The 15,322-nt window shown below is 41.8% G+C and overlaps 1 protein-coding gene across 1 annotated transcript; it reads right to left on the reverse strand.

Annotated features, from left to right (window-relative positions):
* Positions 1-11,137: 11,137 nt before the first annotated feature.
* Positions 11,138-12,148, reverse strand: LOC126071327 (phosphate carrier protein, mitochondrial-like). Its single transcript, XM_049875544.1, has one exon. The coding sequence runs from the start codon at positions 12,146-12,148 to the stop codon at positions 11,138-11,140; it is 1,011 nt and encodes a 336-aa protein (XP_049731501.1).
* Between the last annotated feature and the right edge of the window lie 3,174 nt (positions 12,149-15,322).

Consider the following 15,322-nt stretch of genomic DNA (forward strand, 5'->3'; position numbering starts at 1 on the left):
TAATCACATTTTTTATCACAAGAACACACCATCTAAAGCCAAAATAGTTCAGATTAATGTGCCAAAAATAGGCTTCTCCCATACATTGTTAGAAAGAGCGGTAGGGAAAGAAATCGAAATTTTGTTGCTATTTCATTTGGTGGCAGCCAACATCTCCTATCTTCCTTGGCAAGAGGGCCATTTTTCTACGCTGTATTTTGCACACAGAAATCTGCATAGAGTGATTTGCATACCAAAAACACATTTGTAAAAGAAACTGTTTGCATAGAATCCAGGGGGAGATAGGGTTGCCACTGTGGGTTTCTATACACACAAGACCCTCAGGCTACTTGCTTTTCATTTTCCTACATAGTGCATTTTCCACGATGGGTTATATACTTGATGGTGCATTAAAAATTAAAGCAAAATATATCCTGTAGTGTACTTTAAAACAAGAACAACCAAAACAACAACAACAATACAGGCTAAATCTTTCTGTAACAATCTTTCCATGCTAACAGCTTGTCATCTTTTTACTAAAGGGCTAGTAATAATTATTAGAGCTGTAATATATTGAACTTTTACTATATGGCTTGTGCTTTACATAAATTATTTCTAATTCTCACAGTCTTCATGGTAGGTGCTGTGGTTCCCCGTTTTACATATGAGGAAACTGAGGCTTGGGGAGGTAAGGTAACTTGCCAAAATCATGCAAGCCAGGAGTGGTGAAGCCAAATTTGGAAGACTTGTCTGGCTGCTCAGCTCTTTCCTGCCACCCCTGCCCCCCACTGCCTTTTTCTCTCCCTAGCTTTGCTGCACTCCACGCCATTGTTTTATTTCCAAGGCTGACTCTACCAGTCTCGGGGTGGTGGGGAGTCATGCTGGGAGAGGTTCACCACTTTGGTTTCCTGGCATTTCTTTCTGACCAGAGCCTGAAAGCAGGACAGCCACAGCCAAGGCACAGTGAAGGTGCCCAGTGATAAACTAGCTCAGTGACAGACACGGGGTGAATGGGCAATGGCCTGTGATTCAGAGGGTGTCGGGAAGAGAGGCGGATTGGTTGCCGCACAAAGACGGTACATGGTAGTTGAGATGCAATGGAACCCTCCTGCTCGGTGCCCATGCGCTATCACCAATTCACTGCCAGCCCAGCTGTATTCTTGGAAACACAGAATGGTTTTTGTGTGTGCTTAATTATAATGCTACTTACAGAGAATTTATCGGCAGCAAATTAGAGGCTTGACGCTTTTCTTAAGAATAAAAATTTGGTAGTGACTTATAAAAATTTGTTTATCTGATGAACCCTTTGGATTTTTCCATTACATAGCATTTGAAAGATATAGGCCATTTCTGGAAAGTCAAGGGGAAAAAAGTACAAAATGAAAAGACTTCAGATGCCTGCAAAAAGGGATTATAAACATTTGCCTCCTTTTAAGGTTTTTCTTTGCCTTCGCGGGTTTTTTTTTTTTTCTCACCTAGTTTCCCTTTTCCAGGGCATGACAGCAAAAACTGTGTCTAATCATATCATGTTACCTGTGGACAGCCATTTTCCAAAGACTCCTGGCTTTGGAATCTCGTTATGCGTTGGTCACTGTCACAAAGCAGTTTTTCTGTATATTCAGTAATAAATCCCTTTTGATATGATCTATAGTAGCTCTGCCTTAAGCAAGTTCCAGGCTAATACAGTAAGGTGACAACAAACTGCTCCGGGGGCAGACAGATCTGGTTTGAATCCTGGTTTTGTCACTACGATTTGACCTTACTTAGTCTCTTTGAACCTCAGTTTCCTCTTCTGTAAAATAAGGAAAATAACACAAGAGCAGACCCTGGTTGCCTACCCAACAACCATCCCTTTTTCTTCCTTGCTAACAGCTATGACCTAAGAGATCCCAATTTTGTACATGTCACGGTGTGCCTAACCTCAGCAGATGAGTCACATTGCTCTAAGTACTTTATTCCTATACATCAATGACTAGTCTACAGGTAAGTATGTGACCTAATTCTGGCCAAGGGGAAATCTTCTGGAAGCTTCTGAGAAAGGTTTTCCTTTCTGATAAGAGAGACACATGAGGAGAAAGCCCCTTTGTCTTGGTCTCTCTGGCTTCCAGTGCTGGTTGCTGTTGCTGAAATGTGATGTTTGATATTGTGGCAGCCATCTTATGAACACGAGGGGTAACATCATTGACACACTAAGGCTGGCAGAGTAAAAAGATCGAAAGACCCCGGGACCTTGGAAACAGTACTGATCCTTTGAACCAATCCTGGCCCACCTAGCTCCAGATTTATTAACAATAAATCGTTGAATTGAACCTGTTCTGTGTTGGGTTTTGTGTCGCTTGCCACCAAAAAAAAAAAAAAAAAAAAAAAGAACCTAATTTATAAAAATACCAACCTCACAAGATGGTTATAATAAATGATACATTGTATGTAAAGTACTTAGCACAATACCTGGCCCAGTAAGTGGCTGCTATTAATATTAGTAACAATATTTACCAGGCATAGGTAAATTTAACTAAGATTTAAAAAAGTAAAAGTTTCAAAACACAACAGAGATAAGCCAGATGAATACTACTGATTTAGCATGACAAAAAAGACATTGAGATATAAAACAACGATTACAGTGACAAACCCTCATATCTGGAAGTAAGACGTAACTACAGCCAGAACACGTGCTCTATTGGAGATGAAAGGACTGTGGTTCTTTGCCAGGTTTCCATCCAGCCTCTTACAAACGGACAATCATCCTGTCAGCAGCTCTGACTCGTGTCTGAAGCATAACAATTACGTGTATGTGAATTACTGGCCTTGAGAAGCGGCAGAGTTCTTTCAGCCCACAAATTCTTCTTCCAGAATATCAAATTTTACTGGTAGTTTATAAAAATATGTTTTATTTCTTTATGGCAGGAAAGATAAATATACTGATGTACATTAAAAATATAGGAATACAATTTAGGACCATAATTTTCTTAGATATAACCTACCTTTTGGGACACCGTGGTAACTCACAGAACTAAATCTAATTTGCACCAGGGAATGACCAATTTTTGAAACAACCTACAAGAACACAAAATACCACACAGAAACATGTGAAAATACCATGATAACAGAAAAAATTTCCCAGAATAGGCACTCAGTAAATAATCTGAAAGTGCACCAGATTTTGTCCTCATTCTGTTTTAGCAGAGAGCCAAATACCAAGATGACAAACTAAGACCGATGACTAAACAGGCATATGTTGTTGTTATTGTGTGCCTTTGAGAGTCACAGTGACACCATATGACAAGAGAACTGTCCCACAGGGTTTCCCAGGCTGTAATCTCTATGGGAGCAGATCGCCAGGTCTTTTCTCCCACAGAGCTGCTGGTAGGTTTGAACTGCTGACCTTTTTGCTAGCAGCACAGCAAACCTTTGTGCCACCAGGGATCCTTAAACATACACGTACTCACGTGATATCCACATATGTCCAGGGTCAGTGTATATCCACCCCAAAGCCCTGTGCCTCCTATGGCTATGTGTTATACAGCAAGCACTGATTTTTCCTGATGCCCTGAGGCTTTACAAATCTCTGAATTACTCATCATATTCAGCACACTCTGTTACAAAAGAGAAGTAATCAGACATACAGACAAAAATTCACCAAGATTGAGAACAAAAGGGGACCTCTGGTTACCTTGTGGTTACTTAAATAAAGCCATTAATTCCTGAACATTTTGGTGAATTGAGATTTTTGTCCACCAAAAAAAACACCCATAACCAGTTTAGGCCAACTCCAGGTGGTCTAAAATTACAAAACTTACTTAACTTTCAAACCTTTCAAACCCACATTCTCTTGAAACTTCCTTATAGTAAAGCCAAGAACCCTTGTGCCTATTACAAATGAGAAAAAGGACACCTGGCCCAATCATAAACTTAACCCGCTTGGAAAGGATCAGACTTTGCTTAAATGACAACTTCCCAGATATCCCGTTTTTTCCCACCTAACTTCCTCTAAGCATCTTAGGGAAAGAGATTGCTATGAGTAGGAATTGACTCGACGGCAATTTTTTTTTTTTTTAATCTTTCTCAAATTGAAGTCCTTGGTATCTCTGGAGCTCCAGGCTTCCTTGCTGCAGCAATTTGGTTTCCTCCCAAATAAAGTCTTTTTAAAAATTTTTATTAACGACTCCAGAATCCGTCATTCAGCATTTTCTGGTGCGCTGTACACGCGCACCTGCTTTTCTCACAGCCCATCTGCTCCTCTTTCCTACTTTACAATAAACGGCCAAAATCGTGGTAGCTCAACTCCTCACACGGTGATGTGATTCCTCAAAACCACTGACCCCTGTGTCACCGGAAACTGAAACGGCGCTCATTCCATAGGCAATTTCCAGACTTCACAATACGGTAGAATTTTCTCTGCTCACTTTTATGGACTTTAACATGGCACCGTTTTTTGTTTTGTCACAGCTAGCAGTTTGCTTTCATAGCCACAGTCTTAACTTGACTGAGGGGGACAGAAGTAAGGGCTGTATCTTAAGGAAGAAATAGACATTTAAGGTACACTTTTTTTTTTTTATAGCCCCATGATATTTTTTATAGCAGTTTTATTCAGATATGGTCACATACCATGAAAGTCCTCCTTTTAAGGTATACAGTTAGTGGTTTTTTAGAGTATTCACCAAGTTGTGTAACATCCCCACTATCTAATCCTGGAACATTTTCATCATCTCCCCCCAAGAACCCAGACTCTGAAGCCGTCACTCCCCATCCCTCCCTCCCCTCAGTCCCTGGCGACAACTAATCTACTTCCTATCTCTATAGATTTGCCTGTTCGAGACATTTCATATAAATGGATTCACACAAGACGTGGCCTTTCGTGTCTGGCTTCTTTCACTTAGTATAACCATTTCAAGGTTCATCCACATTGTAGCGTGTATCAGTATTTTATTACTTTTTACGGTGAATAATAACCCATTGCATGAATATATTACATTTTGTTTATCGGTTTATTGGCTGATGAACATTTGGTTTATTTCCACTTTTTGGCTATTATGAATAATATGTCTCATAATATTTTAACATCCCACTGTCATCATCCTCTTACAGGCTACCATTCTCTCTTATCTGGATTACAGTGACAACATTTTAACTGAAGTCTACCCCTCCACTCCACATGTCTTCACACAGCAACTTGAAAGTCATTCCCCTGCTTAAAGCCCTTCGAGGCATTTTTCTAAGAACACTCTTAAGTAGTAAAAATCCTTAACATAAACTACAAAGCCTGGAGTGACCCTCCTATTTACTTTTCCCAGTTCATTTCAAAAAGAATTCAACCATTTCAAAAGGTAGCATATGATCAGGAACCAACGGTACTGAAGGAAGAGATCCAAGATGGCCTGAAGACACTGGCAAAAAACAAGGCTCCAGGAATTGACGGAGTATCAACTGAGGTGTTTTAACAAAAGGATGCAGCACTGGAAGTACTCACTCATCTATGCCAAGAAATTTGGAAGACAGCTACCCGGCCAACCGACTGGAAGACATCCATATTTATGCCTATTCCAAAGAAAGGTGACCCAACCAAATGTGGAAGTTATTGAATAATATTATTAATATCACACACAAGTAAAATTTTGCTGAAGATCATTCAAAAGCAGTCACAGCAGTACATCGACAGGGAACTGCCAGAAATTCAAGCTGGATTCAGAAGAGGATGTGGAACCAGGGATATCGTTGTTGATGTCAGGTGAATCCTGGCTAAAAACAGAGAACACCAGAAAGATGTTCAGCTGTGTTTCATTAATTATGCAAAGGCATTGAATTGTGTGGATCATAACAAATTATGGTTAACGTTGCAAAGAATGGGAATTCCAAAACACTTAATTGTGCTCATGAGGAACCTGTACATAGATCAAGAGGCAGTCGTTCCAACAGAACAGTGGCATACTGCACGGTTTAAAGTCAGGAAAGGTGTGTGTCGGGTTGTATCCTTCACTGTACTGATTCAATCTGTATGCCAGCAAATATCTGAGAAGCTGGACTATATGAAGAAGAACGTAACATCAGGATTGGAGGAAGACTCATTAACAACCTGCATTATGCAGATGACACAACTTGGCTTGCTGAAAGTGAGGAGGACTTGAAGCACTTACTGATGAAGATCAAAAACCACAGCCTTCAGTATGGATTACATGCCAACATAAAGAAAACAAAAATACTCATAACTGGACTAAAAAGCAACATCATGATAAATGGAGAAAATATTGAAGTTGCCAAGGATTTCATTTTACTTGGATCCACAATCAACACCCATGGAAGCAGCAGCCAAAAAATCAAACAGCACATTGCATTGGGCAAATCTGCTGCAAAAGAGCTCTTCAAAGTGTTAAAACGCAAAGATAGCACCTTCAAAACTAAGGTGTAACTGACCCAAGCCATGGTGTTTATGATTGCCTCATATGCATGTGAAAGTTGGACAATGAATAAGGAAGACTGAAGAAGAATTGATGCCTTGAATTATGGTGTTGGCAAAGAATATTGAATATACCATGGACTTCCGAAAGAACAAGCAAATCTGTCTTGGAAGAAGTACAGCCAGAATGCTCCTTAGAAACAGGGATGGAGAGACGGTCTCACATACTTTGCATATGTTATCAGGAGAGATCAGTCACTGGAGAAGGACGTCATGCTTGGTACAGCAAAAGGTCAGCAAAAAAGAGGAAGACCCTCAACGAGATGGATTGACACAGCGGCTGCAACAATGGGCTCAAGAATAACGATTGTGAGGATGGCGCAGGACTGGGCAGTGCTTCCTTCTGTTGTACATAGGGTTGCTATAAGTTGGAACAGCACCTAATAAAACAACAACAACAGCTCATTTACACTGTCCTCCCTCCAACTGAATGGCTCCAGCAAAAGCGAACTTCTCTCAGTTCCTCAAAACTATCAGGTTTTCAGGGCAGGTGCACAGATTGTGCCCACTGCCATGTATCTTCTGTCTGCTAGTCTACATGACATATCCTCCAGGTCTCAGTTTATACATCACTTTGATCTACAACACTCTACTTCTTTGCAGACTTTGCACAATTGCCATTTATCGTTCCTACTAGATTGCAAGGAGCCCTGGTGGTACAGTGGTTAAGTGCTCATCTTTTAACAAAAAGGTCAGTGGTTCGAAACCACCAGCTGCTCCATGGGAGAAAGATGTGACAGTCGGCTTCCACAAAGATTTACAGCCTTGGAAACCCTATGGGCCAGTTCTATTCTGTCCTATAGAGTTGTTATGAGTCGGAATTTACTCCACGGGAATGGGTTTGGGATGAGACTGTAAGCTCCACAAGGGCAGGCTCATCATAAAAACCCTGCAAAGAATTATAGGGTGTTGTGGACCAAAGCGATGTATAAGGTGAGACCTGGAGGATATGTTGGTTTGACTAGGAGAGAGAAGATACATGGCAGTGGGCAGTGTGTGCATCTGCCCTGGGGAAAGAGAAAACCTGATGGTTTTGAGGTCTAGCACGATGCTAGATGTTAATAGCGTCGTAAGTTGGGGCATGGGCAGAATTTTCGTTAAAGTTCTGGATACTTTACCACTGAAGGTCTCAAAAAAATATTAACACACACACACACACACACACCTTAGTTATATTCATATCTTTAGTACTCTCCCTATCCACCCACTTACATACCCAAATGGCATCATTCAAGAAGGCAAGAAGTCTTCTATATGATATTGAAATTTAAATTTCCTTTCAAAGAGTTCTTTGCTCATGATTAAAAAAAAAAAAAAAAAACTTTAGGACCACATAAAACAAGCAGACTATAATTGAATGACTTTCTATCAAAATGTGACCTTCTGACTTGGGTGATTATTCCTATCTTTGAAAGGCTCAAAAGAAATACTTTGTAAAGACACACTTGTGCCACCAGGAAAAATTCTCACAGCATTAATACCTTGAATCTTTCCAATCTTTATTAGTGTGGTATTAACATGTAAATATGGCCTTTGTTTTTCAAGATGTTACTTACTCCATTTATTCACTTCTCAAAAGACAGATCAATGGATATGATCACAGCTCCCTATAATGAAATTAATTTCATATTCTTGAGAAAGCTACTTTAATCACCACCTGGGGGAAAGATAAATTGGTTGAGCCAGCTTCCTTGACTATAGAAACCAAAGATTAGAAAGAGATTTTAAAAAAAAGTGTGATAGAACAAAGTGTCATTTGTTCAAACGGCAGCCCCAGAAATTAAAATAAATAAATAATTGTGTTTATGATCAGTTCCAAGTTAGGACTGAGGTACTGACCTGGTATTAAAAATGATTTATGTATTAAATTAAATGTTAAGTACTTTGCAGTTTGATTTCTTCTATGTAATTTTTTTTTAATTATGCCATAGTTTTTCACAATTGAGAAACATCACAAGCTTTCCATTAGTGCAAAATTAGGAAAGTTTTATAGTATGTCCAAATTAGAAATATTTTTGAGGTACTACAAAAAATTTATGAAAGGGATAGTCATTGGTTATACCAAGGTACTGGAGGGTTTGGTTAAATCAGTGAAGAAAGAACAAGAGTAATGAAGAGAATGTGGTCTTTGGAGTCAGAACTTAGACTGTATCAATTATTAGGTATAATAACTAAGTTTCAATTTCTTACTATATAAAATGGACAACTACTTCAAAGACTGTTGAGATCACATAAGAAAATTAATTTAAAATGCATAACAATACCAGACATATACTATAGCTATAATTCTGATAGGTTTTTTTTTATGCATGAGTTCACAGAGAGTGGCAAAAACTTGTTGAACAGTAAATTATTCCAAAGGAATAGTGACTAGGAAAAAATCCTTGATGATTCTGAGCTTGTGTTATCTTTAAAATGCCTTTTTTTCTTTATTGTCAGCTACCCAGGTCCCTGTGTATTCAAACATTTGTTAATAACCACCAACAGAAACCACCACTCATCTGTCAGTTTGTCGTACCGTGGCAGCTTCCGTGTTGCTGTGATGGAACTGTGAGGACGGCGTAGGCAGGCAGGGTTTTGCTCTGTTGTACATAGGGTTGCTATGAGTGGGGACCAACTCGATGGCACCTAACAATAACCAATTTTAAAAAAGGGGGGGAAGAGAACTCTAAGGACTAAACATAAAAATTCTGACACAGAATAAGAAAACCCATCTTGACCATGTCCACGACAGCCAGAATCATGCCATACAATCTCCTTAGGTTTTGCTTCTCTAAACATACACAGCGTATGTTACAGAAATTATTTGGCGTTGCCACAGAATAATTATGAAATACCACAGACCAGTACAAGTGGTTTCTCACTATTTTGAAATTCCTATAGAATTTGTAGCAATTTTCTAAATTACATTACTCATTGAGAGCACTTTAATAAATTACTGGCCAAGCACTTTGAACAAACATTTTAGAAGACAACATTAGACAGGAATGTCTGTTTTAAAATTTTGGAAAAAGAAACCTACAAAATTAAATTCCTTTATTGTTTATTAATCCTTCTCCTCATTAAGAACCTTCCCCCCCCCAAAAAAAAACAAAAAACAAAAACAAACTTTTTGCCCTCCAGTCGATTCCAACTCATAGTGACCCTATAGGACACAGTAGAACTGCCCCACAGAGTTTCCAAGGAACGTTTGGTGGATTCAAACTGCTGGCCTTTTGTTTAACAGCCATAGCACTTAACCACTACACCACCAGGGTTTCCCTAACCTCCTAAGGCAAGCTGAAATATTTTAATGATAAGGATCCTTCCCCTTCATCTCTCCCCACATAAAAAATAAGAGTACTAAATATAAATCAGTTTCATTTCATCTCATTCACAAGTTCTGACTGCTTTTTTCCTCCAAGCTCTTTATTACCCAATCAAGACAGTTTAAACATACTTAAATCCAGACACCTTTTAACTTCCATTACATACTAAACAGTTTACTATTACAAAGTCAAAACCTTAATATATCCTAAGTTTGTACTCTTTGTAAGGCAATCATGTAACATTTTGGTAAATTATAGCAAATACTATATTGCAGTTTATTTCTTATTCACATTTTCCAAATACCTGTAATTCACAGAATTTCACTGACTTTGAAGTTTCCCCAAGGAGATGTGAAAGCTACAGAGAGTCAAAAATGTGCCTTATAACTTTAATAATTTTTATGAACCTCGGCCCTTATAAAAATCACAGAAACAGCCTCCACCAAATTAAATGAATGACATTTATTACATTAAAAATGAGATTTTCCTTCCAATCTCCGCAAAACCATTCTTTAACATTCAACAAAAAATTATTGGAATTTGCAGTTGGGTTTTTTTTTTTTTTTCTTTTGGTCAGGCTGGTATGTCTTCTTTGGATGTATGGCTGTTGAAAGTTGAGTCATATGAAAGAAATCTTTGGTGAACAGAGGCTTTTCTCTTTACATATTTATGCCCAGAGCCTATCCATCTCTCACTTTGGCTTTCCACGTTGATCCAATTGTAGCACTTCCTGGAGAGAGCGATGTTCTAATCCAACACATCGGGAAGAGAACTGGACAAAGCAAAATGAGAAAATGCAGCTTCTCTCACGTCTCTTTGAAAGCAGTTAATACATTCTAAGCCATTAAGCAATATATTTCACAATTTAACTTCCAATAATTTTTATCTGTAATGGACATGAACGGGAAATGTGGCACGAACCCTTCACCTATTCAAAAGGTGCACAATTTCTATTGAGCTTAATAGCATGTACCAGGATTTTACTTTGTTCCCCAACCCATATAACTCTGCTGACCCCAAAGCCTCACCTGCCGGCTATTCAGTAGTTACTCTTGGGTAATGGCCACAGAAATCGTGAGTGAAAAAAGGTACAATCTAGAGACACTACATTACCTAACATTACTACCTCTTAAGAATCTCTTCTAGTTGTTGAAAAGCTATTAAGTTAAAGCAACCATGCAAACTCTCCAAAGACAATGGTTCAAATCCCTCAAGTGCAAAGTCTGCAATCCTCTTTGATTGCCAAAATGAAGGAATCAATCCCCGAAAGAGAACACGAACAGCGCACTGAGTCGCCTCTCTAGTAACTGTTAACATTCGTCCACACACTCGTCTTGCTTGGACGCAGTTCACCCCTTGACCGCCGTAGTGACCGGTCGAGGCTACAGCACTTCACCGATTAACGCCTACTCTTCTTCTTTAGGGATTCGGGCATCTGAGCAACTGGAGGGCGAGGCAGCTTGAAATACACCTTCACCGAGTCGTAAATGAACCACTGGAGCGCCGTCAGGGTGCCGATCATGATGATCCGAGCGAACAGGCCCTTCCACACGCCCCCAAACCCCAGGGTCTTAAGAACCCCAAAGGCCGTGCTGCCCTTCTCCTTGTTCAAAACGGACACCACGGAGTCTGCCGGATGGGACACGATGGCGCAGAAGACGCCGGCGATGTAGCCGGCCACGAAGGTCACCCCCAGCTGCTCGGCTTTGGTGCACTGGCTCTGCGGCTTGGGGATGGCGTACTTGTAGAGCGCCTCCACCGTGCGCTCGAAGCAGGCGAACTTCATCATGGTGTAGGGGATCTGCCGCATCCACAGCGGCCACACGCCCTTGTAGAAGGCCCACAGGCCCTCCTCGCCGTACATCCGGGGGGCCGCCTCCCGCAGGGTGCTGGCGTAGCCCGGCTGCGTCTGGACTCGGACTTTGATGGCCTCCATGGGCGCCAGGGCAATGTCGGCGAAGAACTCGGCGCTGGCCGACGCGGCCAGGTAGAGGCCGGTCCTCCACAGGTAGGCCTTCTCCTCGCCCAGGACCTGCGAGTAGCGGATCTTGAAGACCTCGTAGAGGCCGAACTTGAAGAGGCCCTGCATGGAGTAGCCGAAGAAGGTCGGGGCCCAGCCTCGGGCCAGGCCGCGGAGCCCGCCGTCGCGCACCGTCACTCCGAAGCCGCTGACGATGCCCTTGTACTTGCCGGGATCCACCTGCATGCGGCACTTGACCAGGTCCAGGGGCACGATGGCGGTGTGCGTCAGGCCGCAGCTCAGCATGCCGCCCATGCCGCACAGCAGCAGGTACTTGGGCGAGCCGTACCGGCAGCTGTATTCCTCCGCGGCCACCGCCGCCCACGGCCGGCCCAGGTGTTGGCCCGGGATTCCTGCCCGCAGAGCTCGGTGAGCGTCAGCATCACACATGGCCACGCTCTGCCTAAGCGGACCCTTCCTTCAAGCCTGGGGTCTTCTTATCAGGCGCCCTCTTTATCTTTTTTTAACTCCCTCAGCGACCGCATGAGCACGTGCGCATGCGTGGTGAACTCCTCCCCCCGCGCCCCGCCAACCCAACGGTCCGGGTGAGGGAGAGCCCGCTTCCCCGGGCAGAGTTCCTTCCCGCGCTCTCAGACTGCGCCTGCGCAACCTCTATCCCAATAGGTGTCCAGAGAGAGAAGTAGGCGGCATTGCCCCGCCCCCTTCAGCTCCAGGACCGCCCTCGGCCCCTCCCTCACTCCTGTAGGCGAATGGGCTCTGGTAACCTCAGGGACCCATCCCTCACCTCTCCCCGCCAATCGTCCGTCAGTCATCTCTAGGCCTTACCTTGGGCGGTGGCTAAGCTTTCCGTGTTCACATAACTTTTGTCCAGCTTGGCAGCCTAGTCCTCTACAAAAATCCTACAAAAATAAATCAACATGTATAAACATGAGTAAACACAGGAATAAGCGAGTAAATAGATGAGGAGGTGGGCGAGGAGGCGAGGAATCGCCATGCGCCGTTGCCTTCTTGAGTGGCCTTCTTCCTAGAGTTGTCACCCGCTGGGGTATTGGTCGTCTCCACGGCAACAGAGTGTTCCATGGAGGGAATGGGCAGAGAGAGATAGCCAGGCCTGGTGTCCCGTCCTATGACTTCCAGCTTCACATAGTATTCTTATCTGTCAGATGAGAGACACCTCCCCACTACACTCACACTGTCTCTCTCCAAGAGTTGTAATGGAGTCTTAGGAAGCATGGAGATAGTCCCTAAATTGGAGTGGGGGAGGTACTGATTACTGCCATTTATGGAATGGGATGGAATTGTTTCATTGACTACAAGTACCTGGCATGATTTTGAAGACTAGGAAAGTGAGTCAGATACTGCCCCTTCCCTTAGGGAGCTTACAGTCCCATTGCCCTAGAAAATGATAACTACAGTGACTCCAGGTTTAAATCACAAGCATTCATTCATTCACTTTATGCTGATCCCTGTGCAAAGGTTTAGCAAAGAACCAGACATATTCTTGCTTACTTCTAAAGGAGACCCCCCCGCAAAAAGAACAGTACTATGTGATAAGTGTTATAACAGAAGTTTGAACAAAATGCTGGATGAACAATGAGGAAAACCAAAAACCCACTGCTGTCGAGTCAATTCCGACTCATAGCAACCCTATAGGACAGAGTAGAACTGCCCCATAGAGTTTGCAAGGAGGCTTGGTGGATTCGAACTGTCAGCCTCTTGGTTAGCAGCAACCACTACACCACCAAGGTTTCAAAACAATGAGGAGGGGGCAACTATTTCTGCCTGATGAGGTTAATTTAAAAAGGCTTCACAGAGGAGGTGACGATGTAGCTGGGTCTTGAAGGATTAGCAGGAATTTACCATGTAGAGAAGAAAAATGGAAAGGTAATTTCAGGCTAGGGGAAACATGAGTGAATGGCCTTTTGAAGAGAGGTAAGTAATTCAACGTGGAGGAAACTAGAAAGGGAATAGCAAGGGTTGAGTCTGGAAAAATATAATTGGGTCAAATGGGGAAGGCCTTAATGCCCGGTCAAGAATTTTGACTTTTATCCTTTCAAAAGCCAAAAAGCCCATTGCTGTCGAGTCAGTACCGACTCACAGCGACCTGATAGGACGGAGTAGAACTAATTATCTCAAAAGTGTGATCCATGGGCCATCTGCATCAGAGTCACCTGGAATGCCTTATTTAACATCTAAGATTCTACCCCAGGCTCTCCATATTGAGAATCTCTGAGATTAGGAATTTGCAATTTTAGTAAGCTAGATTCTTCACTGAAGTTTAAATACCATAGTAAGTGGATGATGGGAAATCAAGGATTTTTTTTTTAAGGTCTCTGATCAAGAATCCAGTACTTATATCCTTAACTGGGTTGTACATACAACTATAAAAATTCATAGCTGTATACTTAAGATTAGTACACCCCAATTTTCTGAAAAATAATTTAGGAACGCCTATCAAAAATCTTAAAAATGTTTATACCTTTAATAAAAACTTCCAGAAAAAAAAAAAAGATCAATGTACCTCACACACTTTGTTATACGGTAATTTTAAAAAGAAAAAAAAGTTATCCTTTGCCTTCAAGTACATTGTGTCTCACAGAGACCCTACAGGACAGAGTAGAACTGCCCCATAAGGTTTCCAAGAAGCGGCTGGTGGATTCGAACTGCAGACCTTTTGATAAGCAGCAGTAGCTTTTAACCACTGCCCCAACCACCAAAAAAAAAAAAAAAAAACACCAAATTCAGTGCCATCAAGTCAATTCCAATTCATAGCAACCCTATAGAACAGAGTAGAACTGCCCCATAGAGTTTCCAAGGAGCACCTGGCAGATTTGAACTGCTGACCCTTTGGTTAGCAGCGTAGCACTTAACCGCTATGCCACCAGGGTTTCTGCACCAACCACAAACTAGGGATAATAGAAGGAAGAGCAGAGACAGATGAAGGTTTTCTCAATCAACAAGCCTTTATTGAATTTCTGTCCTTACTCTAGTCTTCTTCCTGGAATTTCAGCATTCAAGAAAAGGCTCTTCTTGAGTCATAGAAGAACAATGAAGTGTTAAAATATTCTGTGCTGAGTAAATTACAACTTTCCAAAATGTGTTCCTGGGTCCAGGAGGTCAAATAAGTTTGGGAAGCATTTCACACTTGAGCATGCGTTCTCAAAGGGTGCAATATCGCCCCCAAGGAGGCAAAAATTGGTTATAGGGGGCAAAAAAGTCTTAGTACAATGGTGTGTGACCCTTCAAAGCAATTCTACCCGATAAAATCATATTTCTGAGTATTTAATTTCAGTGTGGGAAGGCGATTAGGAAAAAAAAAAGTTTAAAAAGATTTCTTGGGGAGGAGGGGTGATAACAACACCAACAAAAAAACAGTTGAGAAACGCTGCACTACAGCTTCCCCTTGGAGATTCACAGGCCACATAATGCCACACGTTAACATTAAAAACTGACAAATTCCACGGTAAAGGAATGTATCTGTGTTACCTTGTTCTTAGTTGCCCTCGGTTGGCTCTGACTCAGTGACATTATATCTAACAGAAGAAACGGTTCTTGGTCCTGCCACATCTTCATGATCATTGGTACGTTTCAGTCCATTGTTTT

The sequence above is a fragment of the Elephas maximus genome, chromosome 3 (genome assembly GCF_024166365.1).
Source record: "Elephas maximus indicus isolate mEleMax1 chromosome 3, mEleMax1 primary haplotype, whole genome shotgun sequence".
In the NCBI taxonomy this organism is placed as follows: Eukaryota; Metazoa; Chordata; class Mammalia; order Proboscidea; family Elephantidae; genus Elephas; species Elephas maximus.